The sequence below is a fragment of the Anser brachyrhynchus genome (genome assembly GCF_964034855.1).
Source record: "Anser brachyrhynchus genome assembly, chromosome: 1".
NCBI lineage: Eukaryota > Metazoa > Chordata > Aves > Anseriformes > Anatidae > Anser > Anser brachyrhynchus.
The window spans coordinates 212627488-212647247 of NC_137694.1; the positions used below are offsets into that span (position 1 = coordinate 212627488).

At 52.5% G+C, this 19760-nt stretch overlaps 4 protein-coding genes across 5 annotated transcripts; all 4 read right to left on the reverse strand.

Moving 5' to 3' along the window:
* Positions 1–211: 211 nt before the first annotated feature.
* Positions 212–4358, reverse strand: LOC308182117 (olfactory receptor 51G2-like). 2 transcript variants are annotated; one of them, XM_080566199.1, is made up of 2 exons: positions 4176–4358; positions 212–2361 (listed from the first exon to the last, which is right to left on the reverse strand). In XM_080566199.1, exon 2 carries the CDS (start codon positions 2147–2149, stop codon positions 1175–1177), a length of 975 nt encoding a protein of 324 aa, XP_080422325.1. In that variant the 5' UTR covers positions 2150–2361; positions 4176–4358; the 3' UTR covers positions 212–1174. The 2 variants fall into 2 exon arrangements, with proteins under 2 accessions (XP_080422325.1, XP_080422326.1); XM_080566200.1 differs by having other exon boundaries at positions 2585–4358.
* A 5581-nt stretch (positions 4359–9939) lies between these two features.
* LOC308182629 (hemoglobin subunit epsilon) lies at positions 9940–12410 on the reverse strand. The gene is made up of 3 exons (XM_080567584.1): positions 11826–12410; positions 11489–11711; positions 9940–10594 (listed from the first exon to the last, which is right to left on the reverse strand). Exons 1-3 carry the CDS (start codon positions 11915–11917, stop codon positions 10466–10468), a joined length of 444 nt encoding a protein of 147 aa, XP_080423710.1. The 5' UTR covers positions 11918–12410; the 3' UTR covers positions 9940–10465.
* Positions 12411–14505: 2095 nt separating this feature from the next.
* LOC308182532 (hemoglobin subunit beta) lies at positions 14506–16481 on the reverse strand. Its single transcript, XM_080567350.1, has 3 exons — positions 16115–16481; positions 15776–15998; positions 14506–14744 (listed from the first exon to the last, which is right to left on the reverse strand). The coding sequence occupies exons 1-3, from the start codon at positions 16204–16206 to the stop codon at positions 14616–14618; spliced, it is 444 nt and encodes a 147-aa protein (XP_080423476.1). The 5' UTR covers positions 16207–16481; the 3' UTR covers positions 14506–14615.
* A 1576-nt stretch (positions 16482–18057) lies between these two features.
* LOC308182583 (hemoglobin subunit beta-like) lies at positions 18058–19510 on the reverse strand. Its single transcript, XM_080567457.1, has 3 exons — positions 19353–19510; positions 19041–19263; positions 18058–18294 (listed from the first exon to the last, which is right to left on the reverse strand). Exons 1-3 carry the CDS (start codon positions 19442–19444, stop codon positions 18166–18168), a joined length of 444 nt encoding a protein of 147 aa, XP_080423583.1. The 5' UTR covers positions 19445–19510; the 3' UTR covers positions 18058–18165.
* Between the last annotated feature and the right edge of the window lie 250 nt (positions 19511–19760).

Consider the following 19760-nt stretch of genomic DNA (forward strand, 5'->3'; position numbering starts at 1 on the left):
TCCTTCCGCAGGCTGAGCCCCCCTCCGCGGTTGGGGCAGGGTAGAGCATTGGGTTTAACAACGTCTCATGGATTCCTCATCTCTTGTGGCTGACCCAGAGAAAAATAACTTACCACACGGTGGTGATACCAAGTCTCCCACTGTGCCAGGGCTGTGGTACATTCAAAAGCTTGTTACAGTAAAAGGAAGCACACATACATGGAGCCCCAAATTTATTGCTATTGCAGTGAAAGTCTAAACAATATTATAAAAATACAGAACACTGAATCACTACAGTGGCTGACCTTGTGTCATTTGCAAGCTTTGAGCATTCACTGTGCACTCCCTTGTCCAGGATGATGAAAATGTAGAATAAAATGAGCCCTAGGAGACATCCTTTGGGGAAGCTGGACTGAAAATAATGAACCTTTAATTTATCAACTTCCCACAGAGGAGAGTTTCTTCCCTGGAAGAGGGTTTCTTCCACTTCCCTTCCAAAGTAATTTTTTTAGTCAAAGTTTTTGGGGACATCCAGGTGCATTATGTCCACGAGATCCCTCCAGTTGGAGCAACCCTCACAGAAGCCTAGATGCTGTGGCAGGATTTCCCATTGTAGTAACCTGGCTGACTCTTCAAGAGTTTTACCCAGTTGTGTTCACCAGTATGTTTAATGACCTTATTCTTTATCACAGCCAGGAACAGAAATTGCCACCTCCCCCTCCCATGCCCCCCCCCCCCCCCCCCCCCCCCGTCAGTAGGTCTTAGGAACTCAGTGAAGCCCCTTTTTGCAGGTAGAGTAAAAGGGATGATTGCCCATCCTCCAGCATCATGGCCATTTGAAATAGTCACGCGCCCTGCCCGGCAGCTCTGCAGTTTCACATCCAAGTTCCTTCCAGATTCAGGTGAGCGACACCTGGTCCTGAGAGTTATGGATAATTCACTGATGTTTATTTGGTGCAATCTCTCCTCCATGCCAATTTCAAACTAATCTAGAGCTTCTGAGCCACCTGCCATGAAGCCCACCTTGGTCACCAAGCAGCCTACCCATTTCCTAGATGAATTCCTGCTGTGGATGCATTCAGCTGTCAGCATTATTTGCAAGGTGCTCTTCCCGTTACATTTAAGCTCTCTTAAACTCCTGCTTATGTTTGACCTTGCACTTTTTCTGGGCATTTCATATGGGCAAGTGTCCCTCTTAATGCCTCCAGCCATGGCCAGGCCAGGCCACTCTTTGACACAGGAGCCTGAGGAAGCCCCTGCGAATGGCCTTGTTTTTCATGCTGTAGAGAATGGGGTTCAACACGGGTGGGACAAAAAGGTAGACATTGGCCATGAGAGCGTGGCTCATGGGTGCAGCATTCTTCCCGTACCGGTGTATAATGGAGAGGCCAGCCAAAGGGATGTAGAAGATGAGGACAGCACAGAAGTGAGCGACACAAATGTTTAGGGCTCTGGCCTGCTCCTCTCTGGAGGTGATGCCCAGCACGGTCCTAATGATCATGGCGTAGGAGAAGGCGATGAGCAGCGAGTCTAGGATCACCATCGACACCAGAGTTAAGCCATACAGGCTGTTCAAGGTGGCATCTGTGCATGCCAGCCGTATCATGTCCTGGTGCAGGCAATAGGGGTGAGAAAGCACATGGGCCCTGCAGAAAGGCAGCCGTGTAAGAAGGCAGATTAACGGAAGCAGTGTCAGAGTGCATCGGCCAACGATCCCCAGCCCGATCTTCGCAATCCTGGCCCCAGTGAGGATGGAGGAGTACCTCAGCGGGAAGCAGACGGCCACGTAGCGATCAAAGGCCATGGCCAGAAGCACTGAGGACTCCATGAAGGAGAAGGCGTGGATGAAGAACATCTGGGCGAGGCAGACTGGGAAGCTGATCTCTCTGGCATGGAACCAGAAGACACACAGCACGGTGGGCAGGGTGGACAGAGTCAGGCCCAGGTCTGTGGTAGCCAGCATCGAAAGGAGGTAGTACATGGGCTCATGGAGGCTGTGATGGGCTCTCACAACCAGCAGGATGATGCCATTTCCCAGCATTGCAATCAGATACATCAGACCAAAAGGAATGAAAACCCAGCGGTGGAAACAAGCCACCCCAGGGATGCCTGCCAGCAGGAAAGCCAGGGCATGGCTGCTGTTCCCTGGGGACATGCTCGCCCTGGGCATGGGCTACGGGACCCTTTCCCATAAACAACTCAAATGTAGAGCAGGTTTAGATTTCACAGAGCAATGAAAACAAACCACTGGCCAGACACAGTCTGGGGGATTGTCGTGAAGATCTCATTTCTTCTCTCTTCCTTGAAGACGTGCCAGAGCAGCGATTAGCATGTGGCAGTGCTGGCGCAGCCCCTGGTTCCTGCTTCCCCCAGGCTCCTCACCTGTACGGTAGATAATCACAGATAATAACATTATTTGTTACAGCGGGGCTGCATCCCTCCCAGGACATTGCTGCAGCCTCTCCTCCCAGTCTCCAGACCACATGGCCTGCCTCCCCGGGCACGCAGGCCCTGCTCTCCAGCTCCACCAGGTCCTTCTGGGGCTCTCTGCGTGGGCTCAGCAGGCTGTCTGCGGCTTCCCCCCGTCCCCCAGCCTTTTTCGTACCTCCATGCTCAGTCCCTGGTGCGCACAGCTCACCCTGTGCTGCTCCACGCGGGGTGCTGTCGGTGTCCCCAGCCCTCTGCCTGTCCGTGTGCATGGTACACCTGCCCGGCCAGCTCCCTCAGCTCGCTGGATTATCATATTTGTGCCCTTCATCCAGTGCAGGATGCCCTGCCTGCAGCTCCTTGTGAACCCCTGCTGCTGCCCCTGCCCCGCCGCTGAGCTTTCACCACGGCAGAGCTCATGGCAGACGCAGTTTGCTTGTCCTCCTGTCCTCCACCTGCACCCTTTGCAATCCTCATCCCACCTGTAAGCTGAAGGGGAAGGGGAAAGGCTGCGATTTCCTCTGTCTTGTGGCTGTACAGCACCTGGCAGGATGGGGCTGGGCTCCTGCATTAAAGTTCAAGGCCAGGCTGGATGGGGCTTTGGGCAGGTGGGAGGGGTCCCTGCCCACGGAGGGGACATTGGGTGGGCTCTAAGGCCCCTTCCAACCCAAAGCATTCGGTGCTTCTGTGAGTCCTTCACCCTGGTCTCTGGGAGGTACAGAAACAGAGCAGTTACTGAAATTCATCTGTCACCCACTCTGACCCCCAAGGGGACATGGTCATTCCCTTAAGTCTAACTTTGTTAAGGCACTGGTGAATTTAGAACGCTACCATTTCCCTTCACTTCAGAGATTATTTACTAGTCTAGTCTTTGTTGTCATTACTACAGCTCCCAGTGACAGCCCATCAAGCTACTCAAAGCGACGGGTATTTCAGCTGATATGTGTGTTAGTAATATATACAGAAACTACAATTCTTAGCAGGAATGTTGTTTTTACAGCTAGCAGTTATGGGTAAGATTAAGCAATGCTTCCTCAAAGAGAGCTCTTTTCTGCTGCAGAGCTGTCAGCACAGAGCTTCCAAGCCACAGCCCACAGATTCCTCGGGGAAATGCAGAGCGCTGTGAAGCACAACTCACAAAAGCAATGCAGTGCTGAAAGGGCTTAAACTCAGGCTACAGGGTCTGCACCTTTTGGAGCTGCAGGTAAAACACAAACGTTGTAAAACATTCCTCCAGCCTATGCAAATGATTTGCTTGGCTTGTCTGCTGCTCTTTTCAGGGGCTGCAATAGCCGATGAGAAAGAAGTTAAACTTTTCCAGCACTCAGCACTCAAGGAATTCACACTCCATCTGCCTATGCAAACAAGGAACACAGTATTGTTTAATTGGAGGGCATGTGGCTAAATTCATTAATGTGCCATGAAAAATGGAATTAGTCTATTTCCAACTGCCCCACTTCTCAGACAAAGCTCCAGACATCTGTGCCTCCACTCTTTACTTTGCCAGCTAAATAATTAGCTTGATAAGCTCAATTAGCATACAGCTTTCCAGGGTGCTGTAGTTATCTTAAACATGAAAATATAGATTTAGGTACTTGAATTTTGGTTTTCAGACTTTAACATGCTCCTCATCTTCATAATCTGTAAATGTGCTTCAGACTACCAGCAAAAAAAAAAAAAAAAAAAAGGCTATGCTTCTCACTCTGTGTATCAAGTGCTCTTGCCTGAGACAATACTAATAAAACTGCAAAAAGAATGGCTTTCCTTACCAGCTAGCATCGCAGCACAGAGAGGGACTTCTGTGCTGGGGACCAGTCCTCCACCCGCAGGGCTGGAGACCACCCCAGAGGCTGGGCATCCCATCCTCTCCCCCCCGTGCCCCTCCAGCTTCATCCTGTTCAGCCTGACTACTCCATGCTGAGGCTGAGGAAGGAATATCCCTCGTCTGCTCCTCCCACCCTCCTTTTATTTTTGTCCTTGGTGAGGCACACGAGCCATGCCTCTGCACTCGAATGAATTTCCACATGCAGCTCGGTGCTGTGCCATGGGGGAGGCGTGGGTGCTCTGGCTCTGGTGGATGCTCAGCCCCTGCCCAGAAGGATGAACATGGAGCCTGTTGACAGAGAGTAATCCTTGCTCAGCCGCGCCTCGCAGCACCATCTGCCAGGCCCCCTGTAAGCCAGGAGCAGAGAAGTTGTTTCACCTGCTGCGTTGTTCCATCTCCAAGCGTGCTCAGCACCAGCCGCTTCAGGGACAGGATCAAGACATCGTCCCATCAGCAGATGGGACATAATCTGTGGTTTGTGAAAGACCCATGAAAAAGCAGTTCTCAGCATTTGGCTACAGAGCCTCAAGTCCTGTCTGAAATATGCAATTATATCACTGGATACTGCTCTCTGCAGAAATGTTTGCTCCCTCTTCCAGTGGATATCTTGTACTTGCACCCCCTGCAGTGTCCCTTTGACATGGCAAGAGGCACATGAGCAGTGGAGAAAACAGAGAGCAAACAGTACAGTGGGAAGAGGTGATGAAAATGAATGTGAATGGATGGATGGATTGATGGAGAGGCAGTCAAGGCTGTGCTGGCAATAGCTGGCTGGGTGGCTAGGTGATGGGTTTGAAGGGCATTGGTGGATGGATGGAGAGCATGAAACAGCTGCAGGAAAGTGCAATGAGAGATAAGCAAGCAAACTGTGAAACAAAGTTATCCCTGATAGCTTTGTTTCCCTGATTACAAAATCTGAATGGAAAACGACGCTTACAAAATTAAAACATCAGTGATGAACTGAGACTGGCATGGAAACACACGGCTGCCTCAGATGCCCTTACCTCTGCTTGGCCGGAGTCCTTAGGCACAAGAGGCAGAGGGAGAGGGACTCACGCTCCTGCCTGAGTATTGCACATGCAGAAGAAGCTGTCTGTTTTTATAAATGCCCATGTGGAATCTCAGCAGCACTGAGAGTCACCTGGGACCTACTACAGGGGCTGAGGCCATAAAATGCAAACAGTCCAGGATGATAATGGTACTCCCGTTAGTACCTTGGGTGCTACCACCCTAGGAGCAGCACAGGGATCAATGCTGCAAGAGCAAACACTAGGATCCTAATTGCTTGGGGAATGTTGGTCAAAACACTAAATAATAATAAAAAAGCTATTTTTTCACTATTTTTTCTTCCTTTTTAAGATGATTTTTTAGAACCTTAAATGTTGAAAAAGGTCATTTATTTGTCTCAAGTGTAGGTATGACTCTAGGGTGAAACTGCTGCTCTGCACCTGCCAACCAGGTCTGAAGGTAAGATAGAGGCATGACTCTGTGGAAACACTGCTTAGATTTCTTCCCTGAATTTGGGGTAAAAGAGGGCATCTTTAAATTTTTGTGCCCCTGGAAAAACGCACACATACCTGTCAAGCCTTTTAGTGCAATTATGATGTCTCATTCTTCTTTCTTTCTTTAGAAAGTCCTTTCACAGTTTCTTCTCTCTAGTGCTGTCAAACACTGAAAACTTCATGTACGTGAAATGAAAAATATTAACAAAATAAACAGAAACATCCCAAATAAAACTATTCCAAATTAAAGCATTCCCTTCTGCGGAAGAAGGTTGTTCCCTGGAAGAATCTGTGGGACAGAGATGGGGCAAAGCAGGAGCAAGAGCTGTTTGGTTGGGTGTTTGGGACACAACCAGGCAGTTCATGGCTGCTACGTGGAGAATGTGGTACGAGTGCACATCTGCAAAAAGTCTCCATCCAAAGAGGTGCTCCACAGCCCTGCCGTGAGGCTGGGCAGTATCCAGGAGATTCTTGCCCCCATCTGCGTGCTCTCAGGCAGCAGGAGGAATGTGTGTCCTGCTGTGTGGTGAGATGGGGCCGCACTTCCTGGGGACTGGGCTTTCCTCATCTCATTCTCACTTCCCTGCTGTATGGACAAAGGTAGTGTTTCTCCAGCCTCTGTCAACGGCTCAAGTTTGACAGTGTGGGTACATCAAAATCACATTAACTTCCCTGGCAGTTCTTCACTGCATAGTGAATACATGTCCCTAGTGCAGGAGTTCTTCATTTCTGTGGGGTGGAGCATGGGGGCCTTTCTACACAGCAGCAGTTACGTAGCCTGGACAAAGAAAGGTTGAGGGAGACATGCTAATAAGCTGCCAAAAGGAGGAGAAATTAAAAAATAAAATAAATAAAAAAATTTAGTTTGTGAGTTTGCTTTTTACCAGCTACATAAAACCTGTGCCCTTCTGGCCATAGGAATCCTTGGGATTTGGAAGAGAAACTCCTGCTTCATTATCTCAGAAGCTTTATCCCTGTCAGTTCAGGTCTGGAATGGAAAATGAGTACGTGTCTAATTCTCTTACAGAAGAGAATTTGGGCTGGAAGGGCACTGAACAGAGGTGGGAGGAGGCGAGAGGGAGGAAAAAAAAAGAAATATGTGGCAGAGTAGCCAAGATAAGTCATTCTGGAGTTTCGAACCTTCATTTCTCCAAAGTTACCAAGGGGGATAGATCAAAAATCTCTTAATATGCAAATCATATTTCTCAAACATCAGATTTTGCTGGTGATACAGGAAAAAAAGTTGTGGTCCTGTTCCCAGCCAGCCCTTGCACAACCTGGCCTACGGAAACCAGGCAGCAAAGCCAGCCTGTTCCCTCCAGCCTCACCCACGGCACTTGCTGGGGGCCCCATCGATTCCAGCCCTCTCCTATGGGCTGGGCAGTCTGAAAATGATCCCCCTTGATTTACAGACAGATATTTTCTGCCATAATATCTCTGTGCCAGAAAGTGCAGTGTACAAAACTACCCGAAACAGCTTCTGCAGGAGCACAGAGCCATTAGGCAGCTTGGGTATTCCCGTGCTGTTGCCTGGGGAGAACAACATCTTTATTTACTACTCAAAAGCAATAAGCATCTTTTGCAAAATAAGAACAAGTACTTTACCATTCATCCTTGTTTCAAGTTGTGTGGGAAAACACAGCAAACATGCCACAGGGATGGCTGAATTTTGTTATGATTATATTCAAATCTTGACAGCTGTGAGACCTGTCTGCTGAAATGCTCTGTTATGCTGACGCTCCTGACAGAGAATTCCCTCTGGAGGCATAAAATCTTGCCTCACTATATATATAACCCCAGCAGGGGCAGCATAGAGTCAGTGTAAGAGTACTTTTGGCTTATGCCAAAAGATAATTTTTTTTTCCTGCTCCTGTTATAGTGGTGAGTGTGGGGATCAGAACAGATAAAAATAATTATACCTGATAGTCCTCTGGTATCCTGCTCCATGGACTGTCACAAACTTTGAATGAGGATTCCATAAAAGGCTCTTTTGTGTTTGATTAGTTCCGTATATCTTTAAGCACAATTTTTTAAGAGTTTATTTCAAGTAGACAGGCAATATGTCACAGCTGTTAGCAAGAATATCCCTGTAAAGAAAACACAAATGCTTCTCTCATAATCATAAAATCCGTCACCACCACGTTTTTCATTGCAGTGACTCTATTAATTATCCTAGCATGGATATTTGACTAATTCTTTCCCTTAACACCTGCAAAAAATGCACATGATATCTACTATGATATAAATAAGAAGCTTTATCTTCCATCCAGCCATGTGCAAACCTGTGTGACCTTTTTTCACAGTGGGTCTGCAGGAGGGCAGCTCCAGGAGACGTGACATCACCTGACGGCTGAGGAAGAGCAGATTGCAACCTCCACTCAGAACTGTTTTCTGATTTATATAGTTTAACCTTATTTCCTAATCCCTTTTCCAACCAATTTTAACATTCCTCTCATGCAATCTATTCAGTTGTTAATCTGTGCTGTCATTGCGGAAATTCCCTTACTTTCTGTCCAAAGCAACACGGTGTGCTCATTCATCAAAGGTCTGCAGCGCTGTCTCAGGTTTGAGGGAAGCTGCTATGATAGAGGAGAACAATCCATCAACCTGCTAGTGAGGACAAGAAGAGTTTCCCATCAATTCAGCGCTGCATGGTGTAATTCATAGGGATTCGGGGGTTTTCCATCACTTTTAAAACGAGACTTGTACCAAATCTGGGCTGCATAGATTGCAGTTCCTAGGAAATGAGAGGACATCAAGAACACCTTACAAGGTGTGCACACAACCAGCCTCATGGTCACAATTTTTTGATGGCCCGGACTCCCAGGCATGAAGCATGTTACCTTTCTTTGGATTTGTTCTGTTTACTTCACTGATGGCATTGGAAATTGTGTTATTCTGTATGCTGGAAAGCAGACCAAAGCCTCCACCAGCACATGCATCACATCTCTGCACTGACCCTCACTGACTGTGGTCTGTGTTTCTGTACTGTGCCAGGGGTACTGCGGTCCTAGGAGGTTCATGGAGATTAAGCTATGCCCTGCATGGCTCAGCTCCTCCATATCTGCTCCGTCGCCTTCCTGGGGTCAGCAGCACTCTTTGCCATGTCCCTGGAGGGGCTGATGGCTGACAGCCCTCTGCCCCCACTGACCCACCCCCCGTGCATCCATCCCACCACGACTTGGCTGCCCTCCACAGATAGAGCACTCAGCAGCATCGATGCTTGTCTTGTCCATGCTGCACAGTTTGGGGAAAGAGGTACCCTCATCTTTCACACTGTGATGAGCAACATCTACATCCTCCACCCACTCCTCGTGAATCCTGTCCTTTACAGCATCTGGACAAAATAGATTTGCAAAGGCACCTTCAACTCGTTTCTTTACGGAACCCTTCAAAGAAATCCAGAGGTGAGAAAAGGCAAGCAAGCATCCTGCACACTCCAAGTGCAGAACCGCAGGACAATGCCAGTGAGGAGGGTCTCTGGGGGTCTCCGGTCCAGTGCCTGCTCAAAGCAGGGCCAGCTCGGGGCTCAGACCAGGGCGGTGCACAGCCTGTGCTGCCACTTGCTGAGCACCATTTCCAGGACCCATGCTATCGCTTGCACAGAAATCTGCAGGTCAGGTGCAGCAGAGAAGCCTGCTGAATCCAAGTGATGATAGGTCATGCCTCTGAGAGATAATGACCCAAACCAACCATATTCTCCCTGCTAATTCCAGAAATGTTTATCACAGCCATGACTCGGCTGTGTTAGATGCTGTGAACAACTCTGGGTATCAGCCCCTGTATTCAAGTAGTTTCCAGACTTGGTTTAAGGCAAGATGTAGGAGTGAGATAAACAGAGCCCCGGACGCTTCTATTTTTTCCCCCCTGTTTTGAGTAACAAAATAGCTAATGAAAATTGACCTTTTCACCCTCGTCCCAGTGAGCAAACCACCCAGCCTGACCCGCAGTCCAGCTCCAAGCACCACGGGGACCCAGTGGATGGGGGAAGGAGCGCCAGGCAAAGCCCGGGCACCTTAGTGCAGTGGGTTTTGTTTGTGGGGTGCTGGTGGGAACTGAACTCCCTCCATCTGGAGAGGGGGACTGGGGGCCCCTGGGGATGAGCGTCTGCCTTGTGCCTTGGCATTACAAATCCCCCGTGGGGGACCAGTGTCTCCTGCGGGGCCAGACGACGTGAGCCTCCCAGCAGTCTGAGTCCAGAGGTTTCCCCATTCGCAGCGCACCACCTGCTCTGCAGGGAGGTGGCAAATTCCAGCCAGGGGGGAGTAGGCAAGGCAGCACCAGTGCCCCGAAAAGGGGAGAGCAGGTGCTGAACAGCCACGGCTCGGCTGGGAGCTGCGGGCTCCGTGTGGCTTCACCTCATTTCCCATGAACCTGGAGTCAGGAGAACAGGCACGGATGCATTGCAATCCCCAGATATCCCTGCAGCCCTCTCTGACACCCTGCCAGTGCCAGGGCCCCTTGCCAGCACTCTGTGTGGGTTTTCCCCTCCCAGCCCCGCGTGCATTGGCGGGGTGCGCACATCAGGGTGCACTCCAGAGTTATGGAAACGTGTCCGCAGCAGCCCTGAGCTGCAAGAAGCACACCCCCGCGGCGGCCTTGCGTTTGGCAGCCCTCCCAGCACAGACAGGCAGACTGCAGAACTTCGAGGCATTTATTGGGGGTTACAGACGGCTGGCACCCAGAGGTGCTGCGGTGCAGCAGGGCCCTTCCCCGGCCGGTGCCGGCAGGCTCAGTGGTACTTGCGGGCCAGCGCGTGGGCCACAACGTTGACCAGCTTTTGCCAGGCAAACTGGCAAGCGGGGGTGAAATCCCTGGCGAAGTGGGAGGCCAGGACAATGATTAGGATGTCTCCGAGGAGCTGGAGGAGAAAGTGGAGAACAGGCAGGGTTAGCGCTGCTTGAATCGCAGCGGGCCATGGAGCATCCCCCCACCAGCCCAGGGGTCTCCGAGGCTGAAGCCCCCCCGCAAGGACAGCCGCTGCTGCACACCCCCTTCCCACCCTGAACAGCCTCTGGGCTGCGTGGTGTGGCTCAGTGCCTGCTCCCTGCAGCTGCTAGGACAAAATTCTGTCTTTCCACATAAAGCCCTGGGTTTGGAGAAAGAAATCATCTGCTTCATTCTAAAAAGAAAAGGGAGGTGGGTGGGGAAAGAGCCCTGAAACTGTTTTCCTCCATTCTTGGGATGCTAAAGCAGTTTGGCCTGACACCCATCCTGCCAAGTGCTGCTTGTATTTTTTTTTCTTTACACGTAAATGAATAAATTCACCTATTTTTATTTATAAGTGTTAGGGGAGGAGAGAGTGCCCATCCCGATAGGAGCCCATGCTGGACAAGCCAGAGATCTGCTCTATTATTTTAGGACATATTAGCTGCTTATCTTGCTATGGTACCTATGATTTCCTTAAATACTCTGTTCAGCATCTCTCCACCTCTAATTCCACCACCTACGCTGTACCTTCCTCTGTGTTTGCTTTTTTATGTCCTCAGCCCAAGTGCTTCCTTTAGGTTACAATCTCTCAATACTTTCTCCCCCCCATTCCTGCACTGACACACAAAATGGGAATATTTAGCCTGAAAGTCACCTGCTCTCTTGCAAACAGTTCAACATGTGTTGTCTTGTTTGGATACTACACAGGGACTCTGTCTCCACCAGCCACAGAAAGTAACCCAGGCAGCATTGTGGGAAGCAATTCCCCCCAGTTTTGAACCAAAGCACTGTGCAGGGAAGGGCTCAGGCTGCAAACACATCTCACCCTGAAGTTCTCGGGGTCCACATGCAGCTTGTCACAGTGCAGCTCAGACAGCTTGGAGTAGGTGTTCTTGATGTTGTCCAGGTTCTTCACGGCTTCCCCAAAGGAGCTGAGCACTTTCCTGCCATGGGCACGGACCTTGGGGTTACCGATGATGGCAGTGGGGCTGGACAGGTTCCCGAAGGAAGAGAAGAACCTCTGGGTCCAGGGGTAGACGATCAGCAGCCTGCAGAGAGATGGGGGGACACAAGCACCCACACCCCGTTAGCATTCCCCGCTATGCCTGCAGCGGTTTCTCCATGCAGGTGCAGCCGAGCCGATGCCCGGGAGCCGGACCTACCTGGCCAGGGCCTCAGCTCCGCATTCCTCCACGTTGACCTTGCTCCAGACGCTGGTGATGAGCTGCTTCTCCTCGGCTGACCAGTGCACCATGGTGTCGGACGGAGGGTAGCGTGTGGCTGCAGGAGGACACGGACCTTGTAGCGGAGCTGCAGACCCCTGGGGGCTTTTATCCGCTGCCGGCAGCTCCTCCCCGCCCCGCGCTGGGGGGCCATTGGCTGGGGATGGGGGGGGGTCCGTGCTGGAGGGGAACAGGAGGGGACAGCCAGGGTGTGGCACACGGAGAAGGGGCCTCGGGTTATCCCCAGTTCAAGGGCTTTATCCCTTCCCCCCGCTGCTGTCAGGTCACTGTTTCCCGTCCCAGACCTGGGCCCTTTTGCAGAAAAAGGGCTGCACAAGTCACTACGCAAGAGTCCATCTCCATTTAAAACATGTGCACGGGACTTATGGAGCATGAGCCTTGTGCCTTGGCTTTGCCAGTACTGACCTCTGTCCTGCCTTAGTTTTCATCAGACACGCGATGAATGCCCCTGCCAAAACGCAGCCAGTGTCAGAGCACCCCCCCAGCAGATGTAGGGATGCCTGCACTGCAGGACTCCAGTCCCTGCACACCACCAGGAGTGCTGAAGCTGCTCAGAGGGCTCGAGGGGTGCTGGGGCTTTGCAGCTGAAATCTGCTTTAACCCCACTGTCCTCCTCCTGTAGCAGAACGTGACCTTTCAGTTTTAGCTTTCCCGCTGGAGCTGGTAGAAACTCACCCCTGTGTTCTCCCCTCAGCTGTAAAGTGACCAGCCAGGGGCTATGCGGCGGCGCAGGGAGCAGAGATCCCTGCTTTTCAGCCGAGTTCTGCTTTAGTTCTCAGCCATAAAGAGCAGGTGAAATGTTCTCTGAACACCAGGTTTGCCACCAAAGGACCTGCCGTGGGCTCAAAAGGCGGCAAAAGCTCAGCTCAGGGATGCCCAGCCAGGGGCTTTCCTTTCGGATCCTGCCCTGATGAGGCTGGCGTGTGCCACATTTTCCTGCCAGTTCAGGAATTTGGATTTCATGAGCATCGCTCCCTTGTGACACCCCTGAGCACAAGGGGTGATGCACCCTCACCAGGAGAAATGCCCCTCCACTGGGGGGCTCTCCTGCTTTGCTTTCTGGGCAAAACCCCCAAAACCAGAGTCTCTGCTGAAAGTACAGGGTCTGTGAGCCTGATCCCAAGGCACATGGAACAATCTGCCACCTTCCTGCTGTTTTTCATGGGATGTGGATTGTGCTAAGGGATCTGTCTGATGGGGGCACCAGGACCAGGGAGAGAAGCCACCGGTGGGCACTGTCCCTGTGCTGCCGTGTGGCAGCACGCAGGGGATGGGGACCCCAGGTAGGGGACCCAGCGGCAGGAGGTGCCCTGCTCTGCTCTCCTGCAGGGTCCAGCCTGGGGCCCGGGTGGCTCACATCCAGCCCCAGACACCGCATTTGCCAGGCAGGAGACCTACTTGCTGAAATAACTTGGACATTTCTGCCTGAAGTCTGTGAAGAACTGTGTTTGTATGAAAGTCTGTGAAAATCTACCATGACATCTATGAAAAAAAAAATCACAAAAGAGTCTGGGTTTTTCTGGGACACCTGAACAAGACACACACTCTGTGCCTCCCCAGACACCCTGCAAGGAAGAAAGCATTTTTTGACTAAATACAAAAATCTCATGTTCTCAGTGTAAGCCCTGACACCAGCAACAACACGCCCCTTCATAAGAGCAGTGTGCATGAGAAGGGGATTTATGGGTCACCGAGGGCTTTGATACCCACCAGGTCAGGGGCAGGAGAGGGGAATGCCCACAGACATGGATGAAGCAGCGAGGAAGCAGGGACACAGTGCAGACGGGGTGTCAGACATGCTGGGATATATAGCTATGCCCTCTTTTTCCCCTTTGAAAAGCAATCGTGTCCTTTCAGCTAGCAGATGCTTTTGCTGCCCCCTGCTCAGTTCCAGCAGGACGGACAGTGCTTCCCATGCAAAGAACAATCTCTACCCTAGAGTCCTGTGAGCACGCTTAAACACCCCAAACAGCTTTGCACATACAAGGCACCGACTGATTTTCACTTACAGAAAATTATTAATAGTCACCACTATCCACTATTAGCAGGATTCCCCACCCTCAGCCCCCACCCACATTGCAGAATGGGCAGCACAGGGTGAAAAAGAAGTGCACAAACAAGGTCTGGACAGGTCTTGATAGCAAAATGTTTATCTAAAACCTGTCCCCACCCAGCTGGCTGCTAGGCCAGTATGAGTCAGCTCGTTTCTGGTAGGGTTTATGCCAGAAATGGGCTGGGGAGGATTAAAGTCTTCATTTTGTTTGTCCTGCCTAAAAAATATGGTTCCTCTGCATTCCCCCCGGGGTTGTGAGAAACCCCCCTGGTTTCACAGTAAACTACAGACATCGCCCCCAGTGCGACCTCCCCAGCAGACAAGCCCAGGCCAGCAGGGCTGTGCCCACCCAGTACACAGGTTTCTAAGTTTGATTTCCAAAGTCAGACCCCACACAACCACCCAGAAGACCACTGAGAGCAAAGGGAGCCAGCACATCCCAACACCAAAGCCCTGCCCTGCCCGAGCCCCCAGCCCCATCCTGCGGGCACCCAGGTCCCCAGCCCCCAGCCCCTCCAGACGCCCAGGGACACACAGACAGAGGGGCCTTCACAGGTTGAGCTTTATTGGGCTGTTACAAGCTGACGGCTCCAGAGCATTTCCACAGGTGCATGACATGAGCTGGAGGATGTTCTGGGAGCTTTGCTGCCAGCTCTTTAGTGGTACTTGCGGGCCAGAGCGTGGGCCACCACACGGACCAGCTTCTGCCAGGCGGCCTGGCATTCAGGAGTGAACTCCTTGGCGAAGTGGGCGGCCAGGACGATGATGAGGATGTCACCCAGGAGCTGTGGGAACATGAGCGCCCTTGGTTAACAGTGCCCGGGAGACTGCTGATCCCTGCACCCACACTTGCACCAGCCCCAGGGAAACCTACAGGCGTTTTGTAGGCTTAAAAATCTCCCCGCAAACTGCAGTCCTTTTTAAGACATACCTTAACCTCATTAATCCTCTTGTTCAGTCTAAATCGCAAAATGTACAACATATGGAATGCACCAGCCCCTGTTTAGTCTGGGCCACTGACTCCAAAGCTTTTCATCTCAACCATTGATCCCGGGCCATATTTGTTCCCTTTGCTACGGGTATGGGACGAATAACCAAAAATTCTCCAACAATTCTGTTGATTGTTTTTTTCTCCCTTCTGACTTCATTTGGGAGTTCTCCCAAGCAGGAGGCACAGCTGAGCATCTGCTGAGCAGCAGGGAGCTGACAAGTGCAAAGCACTCTGGCACCAAGGGCAAGCTCCTACTGGCATGGGGGGATCCCTGCCAGCACAGTGACAAATGCAGGGTCTCCTACCCCACCGGGAGATTCTCGTCTGCAGAGATGTGGGAACAAAACTTCTCTCTCCCTCTATGTCCCACTCCTCTTTGGCTTTTGGCATCTAGCCACTGTCACTTGCTCATCGCTCATCTCCCCTTTCTCCTCCACGCCAGGTTTCACTCTTGCTCCTTCGCTTTCCCCTTGGCTCAGACCTCTTCCTGCTCCAACAACTGCTTTCACTTTACGCTCCCCCTCCCTTTCCGTACTGCAGCCACCTCCTCACCGCCTTTCCTGTCCCCTTGCATCCTTGCTTTCACCCTCCCGATGGCCCCTTCAGCCCCTTTGGTCCTTTCTCCCCAGGCTACATGTAGGTCCCTTCCCTGCCTGTCCTCGTGGTTCTGCCCCTCGCCTCGACCACCAGCTTCTCTTCCTCCAGCACTGGCATATTTACGGGGAGTCCCCACCTGTGGGACTGGGGACATGGCTTGGGGACACAGGGAGAAACTCCCCACGCAGCTGCATGGGGATGGGTGCCCTGGCCAGGAGTGTGGCTCACCCTGAAGTTCTCGGGGTCCACGTGCAGCTTGTCACAGTGCAGCTCGGACAGCTGGGCGAAGGTGTTCTTGATGTTGTCCAGGTTCTTCACGGCATCTCCGAAGGAGGTGAGCACTTTCTTGCCATGGGCACGGACCATGGGGTTGCCAAGGATGGCGGTGGGGCTGGACAGGTTCCCAAAGGAAGAGAAGAACCTCTGGGTCCAGGGGTAGACGATCAGCAGCCTGGGAAGAGAAGGGGGGACACGAGCACACACACACACCGTTAATTCTCCCTCCTGTGACTGCAGCGGTTTCTCCATGCAGGTGCAGCCGAGCCGATGCCCGGGAGCCGGACCTACCTGGCCAGGGCCTCAGCACCACAGTCGGCCACATTGACCTTGCCCCAGAGGCCGGTGATGAGCTGCTTCTCCTCGGCTGACCAGTGCACCATGGCGTCGGGTGGAGGGTAGCGTGTGGCTGCAGGTACGGAGGAGGTCTCGGCTCTTGCTCCCGCGGGGATCGCACGCTGGCGAGCGGCTGTCCCGTCCCCACTTTTATACGCTCCGCCGGGCCCCTCCTCTTCCCCCTGCACCCCTCCATTGGCTGGGTCCCGGGAGGGGCCCCCGCAGCCCTGGTACCCCAAGGGAGGGGACGCGGTGTCAGGGTGGGGCCCCAGGGCACGGTGCCCAGATCCGCCACCACCCTGCCCCCCGTCTTTGATTTCCAGCGCTGCAGCTCCCTGCAGGAGGGCGGCATGTATCTCCACGCAAGGTCTGAGCGCAGCACCGTGTGAGTCCCCCCAAAGCCTTTGGAGGAAGGTGTGTGCCAGGCTCGGTGCCCCTTGGATGGTGCAGCCACAGTGGCCTGTGTCACGGCAAGGCAGAAGAGCAGGACCTGGGGCTGTTGGGCCCTGGCTCTGAAGGCACCAGCTCTGTGCAAGCAGTTTGTCCTCTTCTTGCAGGGCCTAATAGCTTTGGGTTCTCCTTGTTCTTTTCTATCAGCTATTTAACATTTTGCTAACATTAAGGTAGCAATAAGGGAACCACGGGCAGTTGGTTGCAGAGGCTCCTGCCTCAAAGAGCCTTCTAGCAGAGGCCAAGTAAGGCAGCGTGGCAGGGAAGTGCCGTAACACACTGCCCAGGAACTGCCTGCACAATGTTAGCTCGCAGAGGAGGCCTGGACGAGGTGGGGAAGACTGGGTGTACTGGTGGCAGTGCAGGTCTGCAGCAGCAGGCAGCGGTGACCCTGTGGGTGCTGGGAGAGGCAGCGGGGTCCCCTGGGGCTGCTCCCAGCAAACAGGAGCTGGAGGAGGTGGGATGGGGACAGGATCTGGGGCTGGACTTGGTCCAGCTGGAGCTGGCAGCTCAGAGGAACACCAGCTGGCCCAGGGTGGCTGCGTGACCATGGAGCAACGCCTTTGTGTTGGCCATGGGCTATGTCTGCCACTGTTAGCTGCAGCACTAGTTCTGCTCTGTATGCTTGCTTTGGAAGGGGCTTGGTCAAAGGACCCTGCTCCACGCGCCCTCCATGCTGAAAAGTGCAATGTTTTCAGTAAACCTGCTCCACAGCCATGCCTTCTGCCTTCTCTCTGATAAAGGGGTGGGAGGGCGCAGCCAGAGGAATTCACTGCACTGAAACCACAGACATGTCCCTGAGCCGCTCGCCGTGCTGTGGGGGTGCTGTGAGTCTCACCACCAGGCTGAACGGGGGACAGGAGACCAGCGAGGGACATGACCCTTTGCATGCCATGGAGACTTCAGGGAACTTTATTTTGCTAGTGAAGAGTTACCTGTAGGGGCCATTGAAACCAAGTACTCTGTCTTTCCTGTACATGAAATTAACATTTTTGTCATAGTTTTTTACCATAATAGATACTTGTGACTGTTAGTCTACCTTTAGTAATCTGCGAATTTAATTTAAACGAGGACCAAAAACATAATATGCTTCCTTCTGTGTAAGAAGCTACAAGCAGACCTAATCTCACTGGCTTTTCTCCCATTGCACATTTTTGTGCAAAGATTTGTTCTACTTTATCCGTGAAAGACTTAAAAAACGTGAAACCCAGTGATGCTGTGTGATGTCTCAGTAAACCACCAGTTTTTCTGTATGTGTTTAGTAGTGTCTTCATTTGTTCTAGTCTTGAATGTTTTCCTGGGTTCTCCAGCTTAGGCAAGTCTCACTAGCATGAATTCACAGAAACAAGACGTGGCTTGGGGTACCCCACGTGTGTGAGCACCTCATTCCTGTTCCCAGCACCCCGCCGTGGTCCCCCCACCCCATTCCCACAGAGAGGCAGACGCCCTTTGTGATGAAGCAGTTGGTGTTTATTTGGCAGTTACAGACCAGCAGGCCCAGAGGATGCTTCCCCGTGATCTGGGAGCATCTCCTGGTGTGAATGGTTGCAGGAAGCTCAGTGGTACTCGTGAGCCAGAGCATGGGCCACCACACGGACCATCTTCTGCCAGGCAGACTGGCAGGCTGGGGTGAAATCCTTGCCGAAGTGTGAAGCCAGGACGATGATGAGGATGTCACCCAGGAGCTGGCGGTGGAGGGAGGAGAAGCTGTCAGCCCAGGGTTCTGCCCCACTGCCCTCCCAGCACCCAGGACACACCGCCTGGGCTGCGACAGTGGTCAGAATGCACCAATCGAGGATTCATCGCAAAGCAAGGAGCTGATTTATCACAGCCCCATGCAGAGCACCATGCCCACATCTCTGGCCCTGACCAGGATGCCCGAGTGTGCTGGAGCCCCCTCCCCAAACACCTTCCCTACACCTGCTGTGCTAGTGTCCTTGCTCTGGCTGGCCTTATCCTCTCCTTTCACTTGCCTCCCTTTCTTTGCTTTTCCTTGGCTCAGATCCTTTCCTTCTGCTGAAGTGGCTGTGTTTGTTTTCTGTCTTGGAGTAACTTTTCCCTTGTGCCCAGGCTTACCTCTTTCCTTCAATCCTGTCTCAGTTTCTTCTCTTCTGGTCTCTGGGTGCTCCAAGCTCATGTTGCTTCCACCCTGCTCACTCCGCAGCCTGCACATATTTGACTGCATTTCATGCCCACCCACCTCACCTGCTTGGGTCCCTCCTCTCTCATACCTCAGCCCCAGAACTCCTGCCTGTTATCCTCAAATATGCCTATGCACTCCTCCCTCCACTTCCCCTGCCCTCAGCAGGTGCCTAGGTTCAGGCAGCCTCAGGGATTTGCTTCTGGGTCTCACTGGTGGCCAGACCCCAGAGCCCTCTCTAGAGGACAGAAACCTTTGTTCCACTGAGGCTGGAGTCCGAGCGCAGCTCACCCTGAAGTTCTCGGGGTCCACGTGCAGCTTGTCGCAGTGAAGTTTGCTCAGCTGAGCAAAACACTTCTTGATGTTGTCCAGGTTCTTCACGGCATCTCCGAAGGAGGTGAGCACTTTCTTGCCATGGGCACGGACCATGGGGTTGCCAAGGATGGCGGTGGGGCTGGACAGGTTCCCGAAGGAAGAGAAGAACCTCTGGGTCCAGGGGTAGACGATCAGCAGCCTGCAGAGAGAAGGGGGAAGATGATCACACACAGACACTGTTAACGCTCCCTCCTGGTAGCTGGGCTGATGACTGGGAGCTGGACCTACCTGGCCAGGGCCTCGGCACCACAGTCGGCCACATTGACCTTGCCCCAGAGGCCGGTGATGAGCTGCTTCTCCTCGGCTGTCCAGTGCACCATGGTGCTGAGCAAGAGGGCTTGCTTGAGGCTTCTGTGAACAATTACTAGGAAGTGGAGGCAAAGTCTGCTCCAGGGATTTTTATACACTAGTAACAGCTTGTCCTAATCTCAGTTGACATTGCCATTGGTTGGGGCTGGGGAGGGAGCTGGGCTGCACTAAGAAAGATAGCAATGTTGGATCCTGTCCAGGGGGAAAAGAGGCCCTTTCCCCCCTCTGCCTTTGAGTGGACAAGCTGCATCTCGCACCCATGAGCTTGTAGACACAGCCCCGAGCGCAGGTGGAGCTCCTGCATGGCCATGGGTTACTGGTGTTGCA

Coding starts and splice junctions, on each gene's coding strand:
- LOC308182117 (XM_080566199.1), bottom strand. CDS start 2,149: ATGCCCAGGGCGAGCATGTCCCCAGGGAACAGCAGCCATGCCCTGGCT.
- LOC308182583 (XM_080567457.1), bottom strand. CDS start 19,444: ATGGTGCACTGGACAGCCGAGGAGAAGCAGCTCATCACCGGCCTCTGG. Junction 19,264..19,352: donor GGTGCCGAGGCCCTGGCCAG/GTAGGTCCAGCT, acceptor TTCTCTCTGCAG/GCTGCTGATCGTCTACCCCT. Junction 18,295..19,040: donor TGGACCCCGAGAACTTCAGG/GTGAGCTGCGCT, acceptor CTCCACCGCCAG/CTCCTGGGTGACATCCTCAT.
- LOC308182532 (XM_080567350.1), bottom strand. CDS start 16,206: ATGGTGCACTGGTCAGCCGAGGAGAAGCAGCTCATCACCGGCCTCTGG. Junction 15,999..16,114: donor GGTGCTGAGGCCCTGGCCAG/GTAGGTCCGGCT, acceptor TTCTCTTCCCAG/GCTGCTGATCGTCTACCCCT. Junction 14,745..15,775: donor TGGACCCCGAGAACTTCAGG/GTGAGCCACACT, acceptor ATGTTCCCACAG/CTCCTGGGTGACATCCTCAT.
- LOC308182629 (XM_080567584.1), bottom strand. CDS start 11,917: ATGGTGCACTGGTCAGCCGAGGAGAAGCAGCTCATCACCAGCGTCTGG. Junction 11,712..11,825: donor GGAGCTGAGGCCCTGGCCAG/GTAGGTCCGGCT, acceptor ATCTCTCTGCAG/GCTGCTGATCGTCTACCCCT. Junction 10,595..11,488: donor TGGACCCCGAGAACTTCAGG/GTGAGATGTGTT, acceptor TTTCTCCTCCAG/CTCCTCGGAGACATCCTAAT.